General features: G+C 41.3%; 1 protein-coding gene across 1 annotated transcript; it reads left to right on the forward strand.

The window, feature by feature from the left end:
* The first annotated feature begins 9382 nt into the window (after nt 1–9382).
* Nucleotides 9383–17132, forward strand: LOC118795093 (UPF0472 protein C16orf72 homolog). The gene is made up of 4 exons (XM_036553453.1): nt 9383–9744; nt 11096–11176; nt 12746–13021; nt 15045–17132. Exons 1-4 carry the CDS (start codon nt 9549–9551, stop codon nt 15284–15286), a joined length of 795 nt encoding a protein of 264 aa, XP_036409346.1. The 5' UTR covers nt 9383–9548; the 3' UTR covers nt 15287–17132.
* Nucleotides 17133–24349: the final 7217 nt, after the last annotated feature.

Here is a 24349-nt window from a genome sequence, read left to right on the forward strand (position 1 = left end):
AAACAAAAAAAAAAACTAGTACCCCCAGCACATACTCTCAACAGCAGGGTTTTTCAGGCTTCTGACTCCAAGACCTACATTGACAGTAATGACATTTATACTATTTTCAATGTACAGCATGTGCAATTATAATGAAAGAAGCTCCAGGTACGGTCTGTTTTGAAATGTTTCAAGTGCACACAGAAAATGTCTCTGAAACAAATTCACAAGCTCACCCTATCATCATGATTCAACAATTGTGTTTCGGGAATAGCTTGAAATTGAAGTTCTGTAGGATAATTTAATAAGCATTGCCAAAGTGAAAACGAATAATAATCAAACCCTGAGTAAGTGTCTGATTGAACATACCCACCACTTATTAACTGTACCAGCCTTAGAAGGCTAGTTTGCCAATACTTGATGGCCATCGATGCTCTTTCTCAGGGTGTGATTGTTTTCCTTCAGAGATGAGCCTTAGATGTCTTACAGCATATTTGTTTAGGTTTCTTGCTCTCTGACAGCCACTTCATATTTGTCCAGTTACTTAAATCAGATGCTTGCAATTGCTTCAGGGACAGGACTGGATTGAATTGAAGCAGAGTTGAAGAAAGGGCATTTTGACAAGTTGCTGTGATTTCCACAGATTTCTGTGCTTGGCCTTTGTTACAGTTCCACATAAACAATTAAAAGACTCACAAAAGGTATGGGGGGGGGTTCCCAAACATTGACAGAAATGCATCTTAGGCAGTGAGGGTTACACACTCTCTGTCCTGTTCCTAAAAGGTGGACCCGTAGGCAGCTGTCAGCAAATGGTCCCTGTGGAGAAGGTGGCTGACACTTCCCACAAAACATGAAACAGAAGAAAGAAAACCAGCTATGCAGATAGCCAGTCCCCCCTGTCCTTTCTGGGGCAACCATGGCTCTTACCAGTCTCCTGAGGCTCCTGAGCGATCTCCACTCAGGACTATAGGGTGGCCTCCCATTGGTCACTGGGCTCTTCCTCTCTGGCCTCAAGAACTGCTCCCTCCTCTGATGCACCTGTACACACCCCTGTTGGCCTCACAACACTGAGGACCCTCAGTGCTGCTCCCTCTCCCGGGCACCACAGGTCAGTCAAGACACAGGTCCTCCCTTTCAGGTCCTCCTCTCTGGTCCACAGTTGTTTCTACCTCTACACCTCTGGTTTCCTCTGTCTCAATCAGTCTCCTTCTGTTCTCTTTTGTTGCTAACAACAAATCAATTTGTCACTCTTTTATGCAGGGAGTATGCATCCCACTACTAACGCCATATGTTTAGAAGCTGGCCGGCACTTCCCACAAAACATGAAACAGAAGGAAGAAAACTTAAAGGAAAAAAAAATTACTTTAAAAATCCACAAACAATAGAAGCAGCCTTGGGGCTGCGGATGGAGCAGGGGCAATAAGAGCAGAATCCACTGACGATGGATCCAGAATCTAGACTGAGGGTCCAGAGTAAGGGGCCTCAGAATAAAAACTGGATTATTTCTCGTATGGAATAAGAGACACAGTAACAATTTGCTAATCCAATTTACAGTACATCACTCATGTTCCGAAAGGTTGCCGGTTCGATTCCTCACTGGGGCAGGTGTACCGGGGCTGCTGTACCGTTGGGCAAGGTACTTAACCCACAGTTGCCTCAGTAAATATCCAGCTGTATAAATGGATAACATTGTAAAAAACTGTAACCTATGTAAGTGGTCCTGGATAAGAGCGTCTGCTAAATGCCAATAATGTAATGTAATGTAAGCTTGATGTAGTACCAGACACATGCTAAAAAATGGCACATACAATGCAGATATATGGCTGGTACTCCCATTTGCATGCTGTGTTTTTCATAGAACAACACTTTGTGCTCTTCAGCATGTAGTAAAAGTGTACAGAGCATTACTGCAAGAGTTCCTTTTGGATGTTCTTTTTGAGGTAGTTATACTGAACAGCCTGAGATGGCTATATAACGGCAATGTGCTTGTTATGCAGAAAAAGTGTAAAAAAAAAAAAAAATTGGTCTCAGTTATGCACATACATAAAGTACTTTCACTGGAGTTCAATTTAGAATGCCTCTATTCTACTGCAAAATACTGTGCTTTCTTTTTGGCAAGCAGTTGTGAAGCATTCATTATCGATATTGCACAGTGGATAGCGCAGTGTGTAGTCTGAAGGTAAATAATGTTTCATAAAGGATGTGTATTCTTCAAATCAAAGAAAAACACACACTAAGCTACAGTTGAAAACATAGTTCTGTGTGTAGTGATATTCAGCAGCTATGTAATTTTGATTGCTACTCGCATCTGATTGGTTGTAACTGTGAAAATGACTGACAGGTTTCTCAATTGAAGTTGCTGGGGTGGGACAGGAACATAACATTTTCAGTGATTGTGAGTTGGATATTCCTTTTACCATCCTAAAAAAGGTAATGTTGATGGACAGATTACTACATCCTTTGCAAAATCTGATTGCAGACTTGAAATCATGAAACTGATATTAAGATGAAATTTTGGAGATGGGATCCTTTGCACTGAGTCACACAGGTAACAAAGTGGTAGAACGTTCCCCCTGCACTTGATTACAGTGGACTTGAGAGCTAATTGCATATGTTCATAATCTTATAGTCACAAACTTTTCAAGATGAGGAAAAAATTGTTCACGGACCTGGTTGGGCACGTCTTCAAAGCCCTTCATTAGAACTGGCAGCCACTATCCTTGTGATTAAGTGATCAGACCTCATCTACCCTCTGTCTGTTGCCAGAATCAGCTCTAGTGCATAATTGCCAGAGCAGTGTTACTGACATTACCTTTTAAATGTAATTTATTTTATGCATATATCAAAGAAAGGCACCAATGGGATTAGCCTCCGTTCCTAAAGGGTGGCTATTAATTGGCCAATTACAGGGTGTCAGCCCAATCAAGATGAGACAGGTTTAGTGAATGAGAATAGAGACATTCATATCTAGGAGGATTTGGAAAACCGAACATTCTCACCACAAGACATGTATGTAGTATTCTACTACCCCTGTTGTATTATGGTGTGCATGTTCTCATTGTATGTGAAGGTGACCATTACAGGTCAGAACAGGATTCACTTACCTTACAAACCATAAGAAATAAACCCCAGATTCTGTCAGTACATGAACATTTCTGCTGGTTCCTAATTGGTCCCAAATGCTCTGTGCTCCTGTACAAAAGTAGGCAGGAAACAGCAAAAGTATATTTTGTAACAGCAGTGTTAGGTCGAGATTTTTTTCTTTCTTTCTTTCTTTAACTTTACTTAGCATACAAAACAGTTGTCAATGGCAGGCACAGATATTTTTCAAATAAGATAATTCTTGTGAAAATGAATCTTATTTCTGATGCTTTCATTAATGTGAAGGAGGTTTTCTTGTTGTTTATTGTTTGTTGATTACAGTACCTGAGTTCATAGAATATGAACTGCTTTGATGGCACTTTTTCCAAAGCCTTAATTTGCCATACTGCAGATTTTATTTTTTATAAGTAAGCACCACTAATATATTTTAATCAGAATGCATTTAAAAATATTTTTTCATGTTTTATATCTCCCCATGATTACAAATTACATCATTTATGTAATTTTTCTGGATTTAATAAGAGAAGTATTCATACAATAAAATTCCAAGATGTTGGAGAAACATATAGGCATGGTATTAATTTCTTGTTTGTATTTTTTAAGGCTTGCCAGCTACTGTTTTGTTGCTCTTTACATTGCAGTTATTTCAATTATTATTTCAGTTATTTTAATTATTTCACACTGCCCTTTTAAAAAATTATTCTTTGCAGGCTGGCATTACATTATATCATTTTCTGTCTATCAAGTTACTTTACCTACTGCTTCATTCTGTTATCCATTTATACACCTAGGTATTTACAGAAGCAATTCAGGTTAAGCACTGCTCTGTTTACAGTTGAATTCACTTTAACCCCTCTCATTACAAGCCTAGTTTTATAGCAACTGTTGCTGCTGCAAGTAACCTTTTGACTCACTGCCCTCATGCTGCATATACAGATTCCTGTACCTGTCTCACATTTTGATTCATATATCCTTTTTGATAGGTACTTGCAAGTCTTTCTCTGTCACACTCACTTTACTGTTTTTACTGTTGCACCTGCCAAACTGGAATGTTTCAAAACACATATATTGTGTTTGAACTATTATCAATTACTGCAATTTTGTTTATGCAATTTTGTGTATATGTTTTAACATATATTGTCTCTTTATACTTGTTCATCATCAAAACGTACACAGAATCACATATTTAAAATAAAATACTATATGTACTCATTATGTATGCTGGATTTTACCTATAACCATGTGGTGACAAATATTACTTTTTAATCTGTCAGATTTAATTCTGACAAAAGTGTACATCATCCGAAAGGTCACCTGCTTTTTTATTGCATTTACCTAACAGCCCTTTTCCACATCTTTTCACATAAATAATTACAACATCTATCTCTGCAGTCGATATTTCCTTTCATTTCACCTTTGCTTCACGTGGCCATTTAGTTTAATTTTCTAAATTGCATCTGATGTCTAATTTCATCACTACTTGTGCTGATGTCCTTCTGATTGGATCACACCCTACCTCTGCGCCATAGCCCTGAGATGGTCTGCTTATCGCAGTGTTCAACTCCCTGTTTTCCCTCTATCATTAAAGTTCTAGACTCATCTGTCGGCAGGCATTGCTTTGTTCTCATTTGCCATAGGTTTTTTGTGATTTCATGTGACTCTGTCATTGCTCTTTTCCTCCTAGCAGCAAAGGTGGTGAGCTATTTGAGTGATCCTGGAAGCATACTAGATGACATTAACCAGGATACAAAGGATCAAATAACATAAACTCCCAAATCGGTATGACTAAATATGACTAAAATATGAATAAATATGTTGCTGCATTATCAAAAACCATATAGTTTAATAGATAGATATTGAGAATGTACAGTACTGAGAAGAAAAGAAATTGCTTGTTCTGAAACAGTGCTTACCCAGTAGGGTATTTCACATCATTGGTGAAATACATTTGCCATAAATGGAGAGATTTTGCCACAAGTGGAACTTGGGATACAGCAGTTCCATGCAGTGGCCTCTGTTGAAGTCAATGGGGAATATCTGAGAGAATAAAACAAGGACCCCATTCCTGGCTCTCAGATGAAACCCCATTCAATTCCTCACTAATGAAGGGACCACTCCTTGTACTCAGCACATACTTAATGTGTCATTGATGCAATGCTAAATCCGCTGTAAACGTTAATCATAATAAATGCTCCAACAAAGCTGAAGTTTTTATGAATTGCAACATTCTGATGGAAAATGCTTTGAGTTTTTTTAACCAGCCCTTTCTTATCAAATTGGATTCCTATAAAATCTGACAACCATGCTCATTTATGTAGCAACACTGTAAATGCTCTTTCAGATATTCTTATGAAACTAGTTATTTCTGTGCTTTATAGCCTATTAGCAGAGCCTAACAGCACCTCCCCCTAATGTTGTAAATCTGGGAACACAATAGGATTACTGTTGTTGTGTACATTATATGTAAATTAACCAATTTTCTAAGTCTTAGTACCATGCATTTTTTGTTTACTCTGTGTCAGTGTTTCCCAAACCTCTCCTGGAGGACCCCTTGTCCTGCATGTTTTATATCTCTCCCTGCTCCAACACAGCTGATTTAAATGATAAGTTTGTTATTAAGCAGCTTCAGGAGTTCAAAACCAGTTGAGCATTTGAATCAGCTGTGCTGGAGCAAGGAGAGATCTTAAACATGCAGGACAAGTGGTCCTCCAGGAGAGGTTTGCGAAACACTGCTCTATGTGACCATGTGGTAAGACCATATGGTAAAAATTGGCATTTTTGTGAAACTTTCTTATAAGTTTACATTTACATTTTATCATTTAGGAAATGCTCTTACCCAGAGTACATTACTAGGAATGAGTACAAAGTGCATCTAATAAAATGGTGTGAAATATGGTAAGTAGGCTTCACAACTGATTCTGTGTAAACATGCATCACAGTGCTGTGATAACTAGTGCAGACAGCAACAAGGAAAGGTTTTCCTTGTTGGGAAGGGAGGAAGGGAGAGCTTTATCCAAACATACTACACACTTGTGTTTATGCCAAAACTGAAACACACATCTATAGTACATCTCTCATCACAGAAGCTTGAAATATGCTTCATCCATAACTGACTGTGATTATAAAAACATTCAATAAGGTTGATCCGGGCCTGGCAATTTAAAAAGAAGACACTTTAATTACCATACAAGGCCACAAGGTTTCAATTCAGATTTTTCTATGATGAGAAAAATAAAACTTTCCTTTAAGAAAAGCTGCCTGCGCTTGTTAACACCTCCTACTTTTTATTGTTTAAAATAGTCTTCCATCACTATTTGTAAAAATGTCCTAAAGGCTATTTTTGTAATTAATTAATAACACATAATTTGTAATGGAAGAATATACTTGACTATGTAATTTTTTAGAGCCACTCACCATGGGTGCAGGAGTGATCACACATTCCTGTAACAATGTAAATATGTATTGATCGTATATTGACAGCTGCACTGACCCCCCCTTGTTATGCCAGACCACCTAATGGTTATTGTCTGCCTTAAGAACCTTATCTGAATTTGCACATAAAAGCAGACAGACAAGTCTAGCTTGTGTTTAATCATTATTATACAGCTAAAGCTAACTGGTGAGGTATTGATGAAAAATGCATGTTATCCACTGTCTGACTTTACATGGTAAAATAAAACATCGTTTAAACAAAGGCAAGATAGAGAAGTGAGCTTCATACAAACTAACTACAGTCACAGAAATAGAAGGATCAAAAGATCCAAGGCACTCAACTACAGTGAAAAAGAGGGTTAAATTACATGGCAAGTTCTACGTGTTAAAAAAAAGTGTGCCTGTGTTTTCGGTGTCATGCCTTCATCTGAGAGTTTTTAAGACATTTTAATGCTCTTTTATCACTTTAGTTGAGTGTCTCGGTTCTTTTGTTCTTTTCATAATACATCTTTCAGTTGAAAATGATCCACATAACAATATGAAATGACAGGAACAAAACAACAGGAGGAAAACAACACAACTATACTGAACTCTTTTAGTCATGATTAACTCTGAGCTCCTGTCTGTATGATGATGCATAGAACATCTTTTGATTAAAAAGAATCAGCTGCTCATGACCTTATGACCTGTGCTGAAATCGACAAGCTTATTCATCAGAAACAAGCAAAGGAAAATTTAAAGCTCTATGCCCCTATTTCAGGCTAATGGGATGCCACTGGCTGGAATTGAGAATGCGGGAATTAGAAGTGCTCTGAAGGCCAGTGAGGAGAGATTCAACATGGCATGTGACCCTCTTGTGCCAATGGATGTGCTCAGGAAAGGGGAAAAAAGAATCATGTTTCCATGGTTTTATGTTGTTTTTTTTTCTGTTGCTCATTTCTTCATAAGCCACTGCACTAAAATGATGACAGCAGAGAATGTCCCAAAATGTGGTCTCAAATGACACCCTTCCTCTCTGTCCTCAAGTATGTACATGTGTGACCTCGTGTGATGTACGGACCTGTTCCCTTACACACCTCTCACTTGCCTGAAATGGAATGCAGTCTTGCTGCTTCTACCTTGCTCCCTCGGACCACCCCCAGTGGGCATGGCTAAGTGTCTGGAATCCAAGCCCTCTGTCCAGGTTCTGACTCTTGCTGCTGTCTCCTTGGTGATTTGAATAGCTGATCAGATGTCGCCATTTGAACATGACAACTGAGTACATTTAACTGGGTAAAAGATCTCTAGTAGCAGTCTCAACTTGACCAGACGTGCTGAGCTTCAGAGGCTGGGATTCGCTCTCAAACCCCCCATGTGGGTCTAGTGGGGTACATAATGATAACCATGGGTCACCCTATTAAGGCTGTGGTTTCCAAACAGTCATGTGACGCATTCACGAGAAAGGCAATGATGTGAGAGTCCCATGCTGAAAGGGACATGCTGACTTCTGTTGTTGCTTGGTGTATTGCTCAAAAACTAAACTGACTGTTGCATTGTGAGATACCAGGGGAACACAGCATCGAAGGCAGAAGCCAACCCACAAGCTGAACAATTTACAACATGAAGCTGAAATGATGTAACTGTAGACTTTTCTGTAGCACACAGGTTTAGTGTTTGCTAGCACAATGATATTTCCCACCTCTACTTACTTCACTTGACAGTGGTGCTTTGTGTACTCCATTATCAAAACTGTGAGCCTTTAAACATTGGAAACAAATATGAATTTTTAATAGCTGCTGTAGCTGCAAGTATGATGCAGAATGTCTCATCTCAGCCAGCTTGTCAATGGTTTTTCATGGAGAAGTTATGTTGATTGTACAAGACATTTATCCATGACTTGACCAGCAGAATCTAGTTTGTTTGTCAGTAGCTGGATTGTGAAGCACTGTGAAGAAGCTCTTCTCTGCATAACGACACATATGGTTATTAAGAGGTCAGCCTGAAGGACAACCAGACACCCAAGTCAGGAACTGGGAACATTTGTTAAGATTCAGCAGACAACTTCAGAACAGTCCACATTGCCAGTTTTCAGAATGCAGTGTTCCATCTTCTGGTAAATGTACCTCTCCAGCTCTTGCTATCAGTTATTTTCACTTGTTCTGTCATTCTGTTCGTAGTTAACAATATTAATCTCCTTGGTTTCTTACATGCTTCTTTAGTAGGGTCCGTGTTAGCTAACAGACAATTTTGTTTTTACAGTTGGTATGCTCCGGCTAGACTCTTGACAATTCTGACTGAGCAATCAAAATGCACTGTCAAACCAACACACTGACGGCTATGCCAGTAAAAGAGTTTTTTGTGGTCCGATGACAACAGGGAGTTTCAGAGGGCCATATTTCACGAGATTCTATCGGAGTATAATACGTGACCAGACAAATACGTGACAAGAACTATAAAGCATACCTCTAGTCGTGTTAAATTCATAACAAAACAAACGCGTTACCAAGATCTGCAATTAGAAATACTCCAGTCGGAGATTTATCCAGCTGAGCTACATGTGGCATGTGTGCTTTCGGGGCGTGTTAGCAGTAACGTCAGTACTTCACAGCTGTCAGCCAAACAAAAGTAAAGGCAGCAGGGAGTCTGCGCTATAAGGCTGCCCTGTCAAGCCTCTCTGCCTAACTTGCTACATGAGGGTTCCTTTGTGGCGGTTGTTGACAGATGTTGCTTTTGACCAATGGAAACTCGAGATAACATTCAAAACCCGCACCAGCTGAGCTGCTGTAGCCTATCACCAATCGACTTGAGGCAAAAAGGCGAACTTCTAAAACCAGCAAGGTAATCTGCTTTCCATATATCTTGAGGTCGGTGGCGTAATAGGTTCAGTTTGTTTGGGAGTCGGCGAGCGGACGTAGCTGTGCGTAGAAATTGATGTGAGAATAACAGCCATACCATTGATGAATACGTGACGGAGATTCCTACCAGCTAGCGAGGATATAATCCCCTCTACAAGAAATAGCACATTGCTAGTAACGTTAAAGACACTAAGTGCGGCAATGGAGGATAAGAAGGAGGAGGGGGAAGCGGAGATCCAGGAACACGGCCCCGAACATTGGTTCTCGAAATGGGAGCGGCAGTGTTTAGCCGAGGCCGAGCAGGAGGAACCGAGCGAAGAGGAGGCAGATCAGAGCCAACAGAAACTGTGGCATCTCTTCCAAAATTCCGCCACCGCTGTCGCACAGCTCTACAAAGGTCCGAGTTACTTAGCTTGCTAAGTTAGTTATCTCGACACCCAGTAATTTTGGGTAGCTAAAACGGGTAGACATTTGACTAATAATAGCATTATTGGGTGAAACGGTTAACCAACTAGCTAGTTGAGTAGCTAACAGTAGCCGTACAACCGACACGGGGTCGCTAGTTATATAGCTTGCCCGCTAGCAACTTACTGGTTGACTTGGTTAGCTGGCTAGTTGTTAGTCAGCTAAGCAAAATGGCGATGAGAGCCAGAATCATATGCCACATTGTCTCAAAAATATTTTTGAGAAACATATTCTTTGTACCTAAATGTGGCGAGCTACATAGCTAATTAAACGAGGTGTTACTCAGCTAGCTGTTGGTTTCCGTTGCTTTCTTTGTTTAACCAAACTAAGGTACGTGCATTCCTAACTGGGTAACTCAACACGGGCAATTCGGCTAGTTAGCTAACTAGCGAGCTAACGTTAGCTAGAACGGTAAATGACAGTTTGGGGGCTGCCTGGGGTTGTTGCTAGCTAAGCTAAGCTATGCAAAGTGGAACAAAATGGCGAAGCGCAGGGAGGAGGTCTCTGGGTAAAAAAACAACTGACATTATAGTACCAAACTGTTATTTTTGAAAAAAATAGCTCGCTATACATCATTGACAGTCGACAGACACAGCCAGGTTGCTTTTGTGTACTACGATGAAAGCTCGACCATAGGAAAAATATTTTTGAATATATTTAATTGCTTAGCAAAACAAAATGGCGAAGGGAATTTATCGGAATACAGTTTTCATTGTAGCAAGATAGACTAGCTAGATAGCTACGTTAGCTAGCCACAGCTTATTGTGAGACTCAACTAACTAGCTAGCTAGTTAGCCAGCTAGTTGCAAAAATGCTATTAGAGACAATTACTTATTTGACAATGAAGCTAACTGTCGAGGGAATGAATAATGTTAGTTAGCCGGCTCGCTAACTCGCTGCAGCTAGCTAGCTAGCAATGCAACGTTGCGGTGTTTTGTTAGCTGGGTAGCTAGCTAGCTACTGTAAACAAAATGGCGTTAGGCTAACTCCACTACAGAAGATACGGCTGAACGCATAGTTACTAGTCTAGTTAGTAAGTACATATTAAGAATATGGGAAGTTACTAAAATTGACTCAAAAGAGTAGTAGCACAAATGGCTTCGTACACTGTGCGCTCGAAAACCGTGCCATTGCACTAGCTAGCCTGATAAGTATCTACTGTTAGCTAGGACTGGAGTCTTGTAAAATGGCGAAGTCATATGGGCTGCTTTGATCACTTGTTTTAGCCGGCTAGCAACATTGCTCTAACTTCAGCAACTTTTGCCGTCCATCCCCTTCTCTAGACCGAGTGTGCCAGCAACAGGGACTGTCGCTGTGGGTACCTTTTCAAAATGCTGCAACAGCTGTCACCAACCTGTATAAAGGTAAAAGGGTTCGTTCTCGTTCTTTGGATCTGTTGTGCTTTGTGTCCACATGAAAGCAACGCATTCTCATTTTATTGTGAATGGTGCTTGTAGAACGTAACATTTAGAGGGCACCGGTGCTGTTTAGGGCCACCTGTTCACTTTAAATTGCATCATTCTGGAGGGCTTTTTTGGGAGTTGGGGAGTGATCTGCTCACGCACGTGTAATGTCAGTGACGCCACTGAACATGTATTAGCGCAATAATTGACTCTTGGCACCAGGACATGAGTAATGCAACACACATGTGAAGCTTTACATCATTGCTTTGATTTTAAAAGGGATTATAATTGCAGTTTTGTGCACTTGATACGTTCGTGCCCTCAAGGTGCGTTTTGATGATATACTATCATAAGGGATTGGATAGAGCACAGGACAGAATTGTGGAGTCCTTCTGTAAAGCAGAAGGTCGTGAAATAAGATACCCTGTGTTAAGCCAGCCTGAATAAGACTTTGTTATATAGACCTGAGTTAAGATGGAGGCTCTGCTTACATCTCCATATTGTAGCATGACTCATGCATTGCACAGTATGAAACCTAAGGTTCTCAGAGTGGAACATGGGCTCCAGAACCTCCTGCTGTGTTTATAGTCTTACTATGTGCACTTGTACTCTAAATCTTGCTTTAAACCCCCAAGGGTTAATGTACTGTATGTAACAGCACATTCTGTGCATATGTTGATGACTGCCCTGGAAGTCTTGGACATCCTAATGGAGACTGTGGATTACTGTGGCTGTGGTGGCTCAAAGTACACACGTGGTGACTCTGCTTTATATTACCACTTGTTAAAGGGTTATTTACTACTTCTTGAAAGTGGCCTGTGTCCAGGCCCTTTTAAAGTTGTCATTCTGAGATGACATAAGTGCAAAATGGTACTGTCAGACATGCCAAAATGTTACCTCAGGAATATCTGCAGAAAATGTTTTGTGAATTATTTTGGTGACACCTTACAGTCAAGGGTCTTTCTCATCTAAGAGAAAATCAGATATTTCCAGACACATATGCCATATTTACTAGTAACTATTTTGTTTAATGAAGCTGGGTTTGATAATTGCTGAAATTGAAAAAAGCAAATTGGAAGCTGTCCCCAAAATTAAGGATGGAGTGCATTGCTCATAAAATGAATTTGGGCGCCAGTCTAAAACCCAAGAGCATTTTGACCCAGATATCCTCCACACTGACCCGCATCAGGACAGACCTTCACAGGGAGGTGGAGGATTCAGAACGCTGAATTAGAGCATAGCATTATAGGTGTTTAAATCAGTCTATTAACTTGATGTTAAGAAAACCCCAGCTCTTGATATTGAGTGATGTTTCCCAATTAACCAGAGCATGTGAACAGTTGTCAGCAGGGAACTGTAGGGAAAAGGGCTTGGGGGGCATCCTAGCTGAACACAGACCTAGCTACCATACTTTGGCTGTGTAAAATCTCCCCTGAAATACCCATCTTGGGCTCGGCCATCAGTATCCATGGAATATGTTCACAGCGGAAGTACGGTTTACTCATTTTGTTTTTCCCCCCTTCTCAACAGAAAGCGTGGAAGCCCATCAGAGGAGTTACGATCTAGGAATTCAGATCGGCTATCAGCGGCGCAATAAGGACGTATTGGCATGGGTTAAAAAGAGGCGGAGAACGATCCGCAGAGAGGACTTGATCAGCTTCCTGTGCGGGAAAGCTCCCCCGCCACGGACTTCTAGAGCTCCGCCCAAACTGACTGTCGTGTCACCGAACCGGGCATCTCCCACAGAGACTGGCTCCTCCGTAGAGACGGACTTGCAGCCCTTCCGAGAAGCCATAGCATTGCATGGTAAAGCCCTTTTCCAGCAAATAAGTGCTTCCATTTGATATTATAGGGAACTGCAGCGATTGTTGAAAGTACTGGCCTTCATGATGAGTGTGGAGGTGCTGTACTGAATGTGTTTATGTATATGTTTTGAGGTATTTGCATGTATATGTATTTTTTTTAACACTGCCATTTGTTGAGGTCTTATATTGGAAATGTATAGCCAACATGTCAGCTTTATTTTTTAGTTTTGCAAGGAACGGCTGCGAATCAGCATAGCCTTATAATGATTGAGGGTTTCATATTACGCTTTAAGATGAGACAAAGATCTTTATATTACTCCTTTTTTGGGCAGCGCCTAGCATTCCCACATGGCAAATCTTGAATGTATCATGAAAACAGCTAGTACAGCAGAGGGTTGGGTATCGTTTGAATTTTATCAATTCAGATTCCGATTCTGCTTATCGATTCCGATCCTGCTTATCGCAAGACATCAAACACTGTACAGTCTTTCAGATCGACGCTGTGTTGCCTTAACCGTTTGGTCAGATTTGATGTGCAACCTGACTTGCAGCTAATTAATTCCCCCATGCATTACACTTTGCCTTGTAATCGTTTTCTTTTCTAACGTGAAGCCACACTTATGAACGTTTACTGCGGTCTTTCACACTGTTGTGATGTTAGCCATGCATGCTAGCTCGTATTTAACCCTTTCGAACTTATTTTTATGCTATGTACCTCGCGTTACGTTGCATGGTTCGTTGTGTTTTCGTCAGCGTTAAGCTTCTCATAGTTTTCAGTTAGCATTTGCTATATTTGTAATGTTAAATCGCTGTTTCCTCAAAGCTAAAATTAGCTAGAATTTTTCCAATCTAGTGTTCTAATCGCACTGGTTGTAGCATACATGCTGAACAGCTAATCACACGGGTGTGACCATACGTGTGGGCTAAACGAGTGGACACGCTGTTGCGTTGATGCATGACGTAATAACAGACAGATCCTGGCAGGTAGCTACGTACATCCTTGCAGGTATGTAGCCTTTGTTTGCAGTAATAAAGGGTTATCGTGTTTAGGAACCGATAAGCAGAACCGAAATTCATTTTTTTTTTTTTACGGATACTTGGTACTTGGCATTTTGGATTCGGTTCTGATTTGGAACTGAGTTTCGGTTCCCAACCCTAGTGCAGCAGCCAATAGCAGATCAGTACATAAAAGGCAATCGTTGTACATAGGAGCTGCCAGTACACCTGTGCTAGACAACATGATCCTTTGAGGCCATTTGAATAAAGTGAATGGTAGAGAAATCTTGAAGACTTTTAGTTTTATTTAATGCGTGTGGAATTGGAAGGTGTTTGTAACTGAAGACTCTTCTGGAAGTTCTACAGTGGACAAGCCTAATTCAAGCGGCTTCCAGTTTACTTAATTATTGGCAAATCAACATGTCTGAAGTGGCACGAAAAGAGAAAACAAAAGCAAGCTGAAAGGGTGAATTGGATTTCATGGTTGTCTTGCTTTGCTGCAGTTTAAAGCTGAGAGAGCAGTTAAGCTGTTTGCAATAATGTCTTTAGGATGAGGCTGGCACTTCCTGGGATGGACAGGGCTGGTGCAGTGGAAGTGGAAGAGTTTGAGCTTCACTTCTTTACACATGCAGTTTCTATATACCTTTTGGTTTGTGTTTGGTCAAACTTTAGCAACTAACACCTGATCGCGCATTGTGCTTAGATGAAGTTTTGCGGTAGGAGGCTTGATGGTTACTCAGAACAGATATCCTTCAGATATTTTAATTTGTGGAATTCCTGGATTGGAGTTAAAATTGACATTGAACTGCAGTGCTAGAATGATTTCCGACAAGAATTGCAGTGAAACGTGGCACTGTAATGCAATGTTCGAATGTTCCAGAAGGGGTATCGCAGCTAAATACGACAACATATAATGAAATGCAGCTCAAGAATCCTGTTTAAAAGGGTGTTGAATGTCATCTTGCCCTTATGAAAATCACTGAAGCCATTGTGACGGTGCCTCCCCCCCCCCCCCCTCTGTCCTCCAGGTCTGAGCGGAGCAATGGCGAGCATCAGCGTCCGCTCGGGCACCCCGGGGTCCCCCACCCACGTGAGCGGCAGCTCCAACCCCGGCCGCCGGAGAAACGGCCTTCACGATGTGGACTTGAACACTTTCATCTCGGAAGAGATGGCCCTCCACCTGGACAACGGCGGCACGCGCAAGCGGGCGTCGGTCCAGTGCGACGTCATCACAGATTCTCCAACCCATAAACGCAACCGAATGATCTGAATGGAGTCCCAAACCCCTCCCCAGCCCATCCCCCCCTCTCACCCCGCCCCGCCCCTCCGGTCAACGCACTGTGCTGCTTAAAATAAAAACGCCACTTACTCCTCACCACAACTTATTATTTCCCCCCTCCCCCCAAAAAAGGAAAACGAGGGCTGTCAAAAAAACACGCCTAGATTCCCCCCCCTCCCCCCGATTATTGAATTTGATAACAATCGCCATGTCTTTGACCACCATAGTAGATGCCTCTTGCTAATAATGACTTGCTGTTACCCACTCATCTTGGAGGATGTCTGTTAGTACTTAGCAAGATCATCATAGATGAACATTTCCAAGTTTTAAGGCTGAAGTTACGCCCATCCAGTGTACGAGATGGGCACCATATCTGATATTACTCTGGTTTTTGTGTTCTTGTTCTTCTGTTTCTGCTCGGCGTATATGCTTCAGCAGTGCTGTTCAGTTTTATCACGGTGTTCTCCCCATTCGCAGCCTCACACACACGAGTGATATTCTTCTGCAGCACACCACTTTTATGGGGCTAGGTCAGCCTCCTTTAAAAGTGGAAGTTTTAAAGCGAAACGTTAAAAGGTATTGATATTGGAACTTTTCCAAATTTGATATTTCGTCTCGTTTGAAGCGGCTGGTAATTGTGTGACATGGTGAACGAGGTGCTATGATGGTCATGCACTTAGTACATCCAGTACAATCTTTATTTTTTGGATTCACTCATAGAATTCATTTTTTTGTCAGTAGTTAAGAATATCTAATGTATATACTTAACATTTAGGTGCTGGTATGATACATGTGGTACATATTGTAAAAAAAAAAAGTACAGACCATTGAATGGTTATTAATGTGTAATAATGATTCTTGCATTAAAGAAACCAAGCTTTTACCTTTGGTTGTCTTTAGGTCTCCTTTAAACTTGGTTATCGTTGTTCATTGATCTTGCGGTAGTGCTTATACATCCTGGCTCAAATGCAGGGAAATTTGTTTCCCAAATTTCACAAATTTTAAGATGCATCCTTTTAAACAGCTCCTCATTGATGAGATTAATCTGACGGCCCTGTGTGATCTCAAAGGGGGTGATGTTTTATAAATGGTTTTTGAATCCCATTTTGAAAAGTCGGTGTGGTATGTGTTGAGTGACACTTTGGTTACACACAGCTGTATTTCACATTGCTGACTGTAACTTTATATTAAGCATAGCTAGCTACCTGCCAACAGGGTCCATTGCATCCAATGTTGACACATGTCCCTTGTCCACAATTACACTTTAATTGATGTTGCCAGACAATAGGTGTATACATACACACATTTTAAAATGAACTGCCAAAAAGTCATCTGAGGTTTTGAAGTAATTTAATTGCAATCAAGAAAGTCTACATATTCCATATAAATGTCAGTACTATTGCCAGTATGTTTCTGCTATAAAAGGCATTTTAAAAATCAACACTGTAATATGTGAGTTTCTAAAGCAACATTAATGATATAACAGATTTTGAAAGCGGTCAAATTTGGTGCCCTTATCAGTCACAGAAACGGCAAAATTATGTGTGGAGGCTGACTTGAGAATGGCATACACCAAACAAGGGAAAAGTATAAAAACACCAAACCTCACACTCGAACATTGCCACAGGACTGAATCTACACCTCTGTGACACAGTCCCAACAAACACTATGTTCTATTTGAATGTCAAATAGGTAGGGCTGCCACTTGGAAACCAGTGTAAACAAGGGGCCCATATTCAACAAGAGATGACCTGGTGTGATGAGCAAAAAAACCTGCAGCAGTAGAAGAAATATGGTCTGATGGGTTGTCTTTTATCTGGATGAGTTTATGCTTAGAGAAAGGCAAAGGAGGCCCTCAACCCACATTGTCTGATCCCAACTGCTCAACATGCTGGTGGTTCTGTTATTGCCAACTCGTGGGAGTGATTGGATCTGATTATTACTTTGCACGGTAGAATTACAGCTGAGGAGTACGAAGCAATGCTAAGCACCCAGCTCCCCCCTAGGTGCAAACATTGTTTCCTCAAGATGCTCCCATATTCCAAGACAATAACACCCCTATATGCACTGGAATGGACTCGAGAGCTCTTTCCTGAACACCAAGATGAAGTCAAATACCTTCCATGGGCTTCCCAATCACCAGATCTAAACATCACTGAACTTTTATAGGACGTTGTGAAACTCTGGAGTTGATTTCCACCTCATCTCAGAACTGGAGCTTTTCTTTGTTGAAGAGTGGTCCAGTATTGCACTAGAAATTGTTTCAAATATGTATAACAACATTCCAAGAAGGATTGCAGCTGTTCTGAAGGCAAAGGGTGGCCCACTCCTCCTTAGTTAATAAATGTTCATATATTATTTGATGTTTCCATTATTTTGTGTACCCCTTATATGTATTCAAGAGAGACAGTACATGGATATGTATCACTTGATTACAAGGTTACTCTAGGCTAGTTCAGCCTCACAAGGAAGGAAACAAAGGAAAATAGCTCGCATCACTAGATACTCAGGGTGTGGCATCTGAGGTATTATCAACAAGTACAGAGAAACATCGCCTGTCATTAAGAGTCCCTGGGGCTTGGAGTCCTTTTAAACTGGGCAAGAAGGATGAGCAGTACACGACAGTGGCATGTGGGGACAGCTGTGTCATCCATCCATAAACAGGGCAAAGGTCACTTTGGAAATGAAGACTTCAAGGATGCGTTGTAGTAACAGCACTTCATCAGAGATTTAGCGACAAAACAAAAAGGCTAAAATGTGCACAAAGAAAAGTTTTCCTCATGCATCAGAATATAAGATCGGAAAGCACCAGAGCCTTTTGCCCAGCAGTGTTTATGATGTGCATGCTAACATTTTCTTATGTTTACATTACCTAAAATATGCGCCCCCCCAAATGCAGAGATTAGGGTTAGGGTTTCCTGCTGTTTGATGGCAGCTTTTGAAGCTAGGAACAACATTTCGATTAGTGTCACTTTTAGCTGTTTTCCTGAAAGAAGAAGCCAGGAACAGATGGAGCGTAATGATATGCAATGCTTTTTGATTGCTTGGGTGATGCCTTCTCGTGATACGGATAGAATAAACTGATTTGATTTGAAAAGATCAGTGGATCATTTAAAATCAAATGTTCCTGGATTCGCATTAAATCATTATCAGGTAAAGCTGGGATTAGTGTAAATTGACCCCATTGTTGTAGATTTGGCTCCGATATTAACTTAATCATGGAGATGAATTAAGGATATCAGGTAATCAATGTAAAATGAGTTCTGCCATCACTCAAGACATCCATAAATTAAGGCAATTGACAGAAAGTATGCTATACTATAGCAGTGCAGGTGTTTCCCACTTGGGCCCTTTATTAGTCTGTGGGCTTCAGTTAATAATAACCTAAAATATTCAGACTTACTGTATGTACTTCAAGCATTGATTTTTCCACTGTACTTCTGTTGTACAGTACCTTCAGTCGTCTGCTAAGTTAAACCACCTGTAATGTTGGAATTGGATCTTAATTTATAAAAGTTTTTACTAACCACAGAACTGAGTCCTTTGACACAATTTTTTTTACTGGTGGATGTTAATACTTTAGAAAATAGATTTCATATTTTTTATTCTTACAAATTCTTTCGCTCAACCCAGCATGGAGGGTTTCCAAACATTAGTAATGCTGTTGAACCAAATCCCACAAATGACCTTATCTTGGCTAGTCACCATCAGCCAGTCACTGCACTGCTGCTGGTTCATCCTATTGCCTTGTGGAATGGAAAAAGAAAATTCACAGGAGCAACTGCCCATTGATACGGCATCCATAACCTCAGCCCACATCCTTAACCATGGCAACGGCCATAGACAAATGGAATATTCTACATATTATACATATTACATTTATGCATGTAATAAAGGTAATAAATATATGTAAAAAAAACCTTTAGCCCTCTGGTAAAGCAGCTTCCCTAGGCATGTCATCATACTGCCAGCCTTGAATGAATATCTGACTCTAATTCCTACAGAAGGTTGGACGAGTAAATTTTGTGTACCTTTAACCAAGATGAAAAATATTGAACAAACTTGTGCTTTGGGCTTAACCTGAACTTAATGTGATAGCCTAGTGTTGAGATCCTGCAATTTAGCTTAACAGGCACTCCTATTTGGAGCTGCTATTCATGTATACAGCTGGATGTTTACTGAAGCAATTCAAGATAAGTACCTTGCCCAAGTCAATACTATAATAGCAGGGGCCCATCAGCATCCTTTGTGCTTCAAGCCCTGTTACTTACGCTATCAGACTGGTGCTTGGACACAGTGCTGGCTCAAGCCTTTATGGGGCCCTAAGCAGAATTTGATTTGGGGGCCCCCCACCGCCTCTATTATTGACTATTGTCAATAATATTGCGTTTTTGTGTGATTACCATTGACACGATATAATATATCACAAAAAAAGAAAACATTTCAAGCTCTCTTTTGGGACATTTCAAGTGCTCTTGGGGGCCCTCTGGTGGTCATGGGGGGTCCTAGGCGGGCACTTAGTTTGCTTACGCGTCCGGCTGGCCCTGTTCGGACACACAGCAGTCTGCGTGGGTAATGTCATCAAGATGCATAAAACAACCTCAGTCATTTTACAAGTACTTCGCTTTTCCCTTATCTCACATAAATGTTTGTATCCTCATCACATTTGTGCTACCTTGCAGCAATTTTTTTCAGATGAAGATAATACACCTGAAGCATCCACTGTCACAGCTTCAGTATTTGGTGACCAATGCTAGTCCCAGCTATAAGATACACCGATGACCCAAAACATTATGACCACTCACAGGTGAACCCAATAACGTTGATCATCTCCAGACAAGGGCACATGTCAAAGTCTGGGTAGATTAGATGGTAAGCGAACAATCACTTCTCGTAGTCAACGTGTTGGATGTAGGAGAAATGTGCAGGAGAAAAGACCTGAGAGACAAGGGCCAAATTGTTATGTCCAGACGACTGCGTCAGAGCATATCTGAAATTGCAAGGCTTGTGGGGTGCTCCCAGTCAGCAGTGGTGAGTACCTACCGACAACGAAGGGCAACGAAGGCTATCCCGTCTGGTCTGAACCGACAGAAGGTCTGGCAGAAGTCACAGAAAATTTAAATTATGGTTACGGGAGGAATATGTCACAACACTCAGCGCACTGCACCCTGCTCCGTATGGGGCTGCTTAGCCGCAGACCAGTCGGAGTGCCCATGATGACCCCTGTCCACCATTGAAAGCATCTACAATGGGCACGCGAGCGTCAGAACTGCAGACCAGGTACACCCCTTCGTGGCAATGGTATTCCCTGATGGCAGTGGCCTCTTTCAGCAGGGTAATGCACCCTGCCGCACTGCAAATATTGTTTGGGAATGGTTTGAGGAACATGATGAATTGTTCAAGGTGCTGCCCTGGCCTCCAAATTCTCCAGATCTCAATCCGATAGAGCATCTGTGGGATGTGCTGGACCGACAAGTCCGATCCACGGCGGGTCCACCTCGCAACTTACAGGACTTGAAGGATCTGCTGCTAATGTTTTGGTGCCAGATACCACAGGACACCTTCAGGGGTCTTGTACATTCCATGCCTCAGTGGGTCGGCGCTGTTTTGGTGGTACACGGAGGACCAACAGCATATTAGGCAGGTGGTCATAATCTTTTGGCTCATCCTTGTAGATTTATTGTGGTTTGTGGATATGATATAGATAAACTGGAATGTGTAATGGTGAACGGCGCTCCTTGGCAATTCAAATTGCCACCACTGGGTGGCAGTCATGACTTGTTTTATAAAAGGGATGGCTTGTAGCACAAGACCAGAACACAAAGTTTTCTTATGAACCGTCCACTGTTGAAGTGGGGTGTATGTTCCACAACATCTGAACACGGCTCCATAAAAAAATTAGCAGGTGCACTACAGTTCTGTCACTATTCAGGCTCCAATCTCAACACGTACCACCAGTCATTTCTGCTTGTTTACAAACTGATGGAGCGACTGTCCTGTGGTGTCTGTTTGTACCTTTATCTAACCACTGAGTTAACAGCAGCAACAACCTGTAAACATGTAAAAGATTTAATGTAGAAAATGTTCTGATACAATGGCATTGTTGACCTATAAAATATACTTATGCTATCTATTTAAAAATATATACATATATAGACATATATGTATATATAAATACTGTATATATGTATGGGAATATATATATATATATATATTCTCAGAACAAAAATGAGGAAAAAGTGAATGTAATCCACTCTTGAAATATCAGATCTTTTGAATATTTCCTTCAGCGTGGCTTGGGGATACAGTAATTCTCAACCCTTGCTCCAGGGAAAATGGCTGAAAATCTACATGGCAAATTTCCATATCAAAGCGCCCCCTTTACACATGATTTTCATGCTGTTGGGTCCATGCAACTGTACGGGGGGGGGGGGGGGGGGGGCAAAGCGATAAGCTTGTCCTCTTGACGTCTTTCAGCTGAGGCACATGCAGGATTGCGGTTAGTGGCGTTAGTGTTTGTGCAACTTTTAATGCCACTTTATGAGATGCACTTTGTAAGTCGCTCTGGAATGAGGGTGTCTGCCAAATGACAATAATGTAATGTAATTTAATGAGGTTACATTTTATCAGATCCACTTTTGCTCTGAGAGCAGTCAGTGGAATGTATAAGGTGAAGCTTGATCTGAATGAGGTTATTAGCACAGTATATATGAACTGTCGTCACGTAGCTCACAGTCTCTGACGTACCTTCCACATGGAGAAGACGTTACATCAAAATTAAGTCCATTAGCAATGCTAATCCAAAGATGCCCTTCCCCCAATACCCAAGCACTGCAGGATGCAGGGCAGAGCTTGAACTGTCATCATAGACACCTCACGCACCTAACTGACTCAATCATTATTACGTTACATTTATTTGCTTAGAAGACACCACCGTTCAGAGCAACACGTGAAGGTACGCATACAAAAATTCTAAATATGGAACTTACTCTGCCATTGCTGAAGCTGTAAGTGTTTTGATTTGCTGGCTGGTTATGAATATTCATAAAGGGGTGTGGTCTAAAACAAACACACTTAACTAGCATAGCAGCATAGCCAGGACAGAAACCTTCTGTCACCAGTTAGAATCAGGAAGTATGGAGGACTGAAGGAATACAGGCTTTGAATAGATGGTAATAATGCAGACCGTTTGTAATGTGGACTTGACAGCGTTGAAACCACGCGGTCATTTCAAATGACTTGAAATGAGAGTAAGCTTGGAAACCCAGGTCACTGCTGTGACAAATAATGTGCGGACCCATGATTCTCTGTAAGACACACGAAAGTCATTGCCCCTTACTAGATGCATTTACAGAAGCTTGGTGCGTCCGACCAAACACTTCCCCTGGCCGTCAGTATCTAATGGAGCCATCCAGGGTGCTTTTTAAACCAAACTTGGCACTGTGGAGAGTGTTGTCCCCAGGGACGTTTCTAGCTATTGAAAAGATCCGGGGCTAAGTCAAGTTTGCCTGGGGCTTGTCTTTTTTTTTGAAGGGAGATCGGCATCGGTAGGTTGGGGAGGGTATATCTACCTTTATAATAAATAAATATTATCACACCTTCGGACGCTGCAGGTCAAGTTCTCCTCTGTTACACAGTCTGTCTGTTGTCCTATAAACACCTCCCTTTTCAGGGCAAAAATATTTGGGGCTAGGCTTAAAATATTCATGGCTATAGCCCCGAATGATCGGACCTAACGACACCACTGGTTGTCCCCTTTCCATGGTCTTCCCTGCACTTGTCAATCAAGACAAGATTTGGTCACATGATCATTGGAGGCGGAGTCATTATGGTAGAGGGATATAGACGGCACATCCTCTGGGAGCAGGCACAGAGCAGAGAAACCAATACCTCCCCTGTTACACAACAGTGTGCTCCATTGTGGATACATGACCTCCCCGCACAAACAAGACTAGCGGGCAGTTAAGGGACAGTAAAACGGTGAAGAATGGGTTGCCATGTTTGTCTCCATCCCTGTGTATATTTTGTGATGCTTCCAATTCTTCATCAGAACTGAACAGTCAATTTTTTGAGCTCATTTGCAACGTATCTGGAGTGAAGACTAATTATTCATGTAATTAATCATTCTCGTGGGCTTGAACACAATGACTGAAACAGAGAATCATGACTGAGTTTACTGCTAATTAGCACCACTCTGTGTTTCATAAGGGCCATATACAAACACCAAAGAGAAATTCCACTACTTTTTCATCTTCTTATTGTCACAAGCATTCCTTTGATGGTGCTTTTGAGTTTTTGAGAGTAACTCTTGAGATTTCTCATATCTGGATGAGTGTGTGAGTGTGCGAGTAACAGCATCATCAAGCCCAAAATGTAAATATGAAACAGTTGACAGCCCCTGTGCCACACTTGGGAAACATCTACATTTTTTGTATCCAAAAGTCTAGATTCAACAGCGGCTGGTAGCAATGAGAAAGTGAGGGCCCTCTGATGGGCAAAGTTATTATTTGTAGCCTATGACATTTCAAAGTCACTTGAACCAAAGTGGTCTGCTGAAGATACAGACATGCTTTTTATTGATTCATACCAGTCAATGATTGACAGCATATCATTCATGGAGTGAGTGACAATGGGGAGTCATCCCAATCCATGGTGTGTCCTCCATAACTGTGAGTGATGATTTTCAGCGGTTAGGTTAAAATATTTTTTAACAAGCTCTGTTTCATTAATTTCAATGGGCACCACGTTTGGGGTGGCTTGTTAAAATGTCACTCAAAGTTAAAGATAGGGCACCATGACGGTTATTCTACACATATCTATTTTTTGCAGCGGGGAGTCTTCCTCTTTGTCGATAAGAAGTCTCCATTTTTGGAGCTCTCTCTGGAGAATGTTCCTGCGCATGTTAAAGACCTCCCCATGCCGCTCGCTGTGGCTTCTCCCAGGCAGATACGGGTTTTAAGTTCCTGCGTCATAAGATCTCCCAACAAAAAAAAAAAAAAAAACGGAGTCGAACCACGGTCTGTCTGAATGCCACAGTGAACTTCTCTCAGCCCG

Source organism: Megalops cyprinoides, chromosome 19 (assembly GCF_013368585.1).
Source record: "Megalops cyprinoides isolate fMegCyp1 chromosome 19, fMegCyp1.pri, whole genome shotgun sequence".
Taxonomy (NCBI): Eukaryota; Metazoa; Chordata; class Actinopteri; order Elopiformes; family Megalopidae; genus Megalops; species Megalops cyprinoides.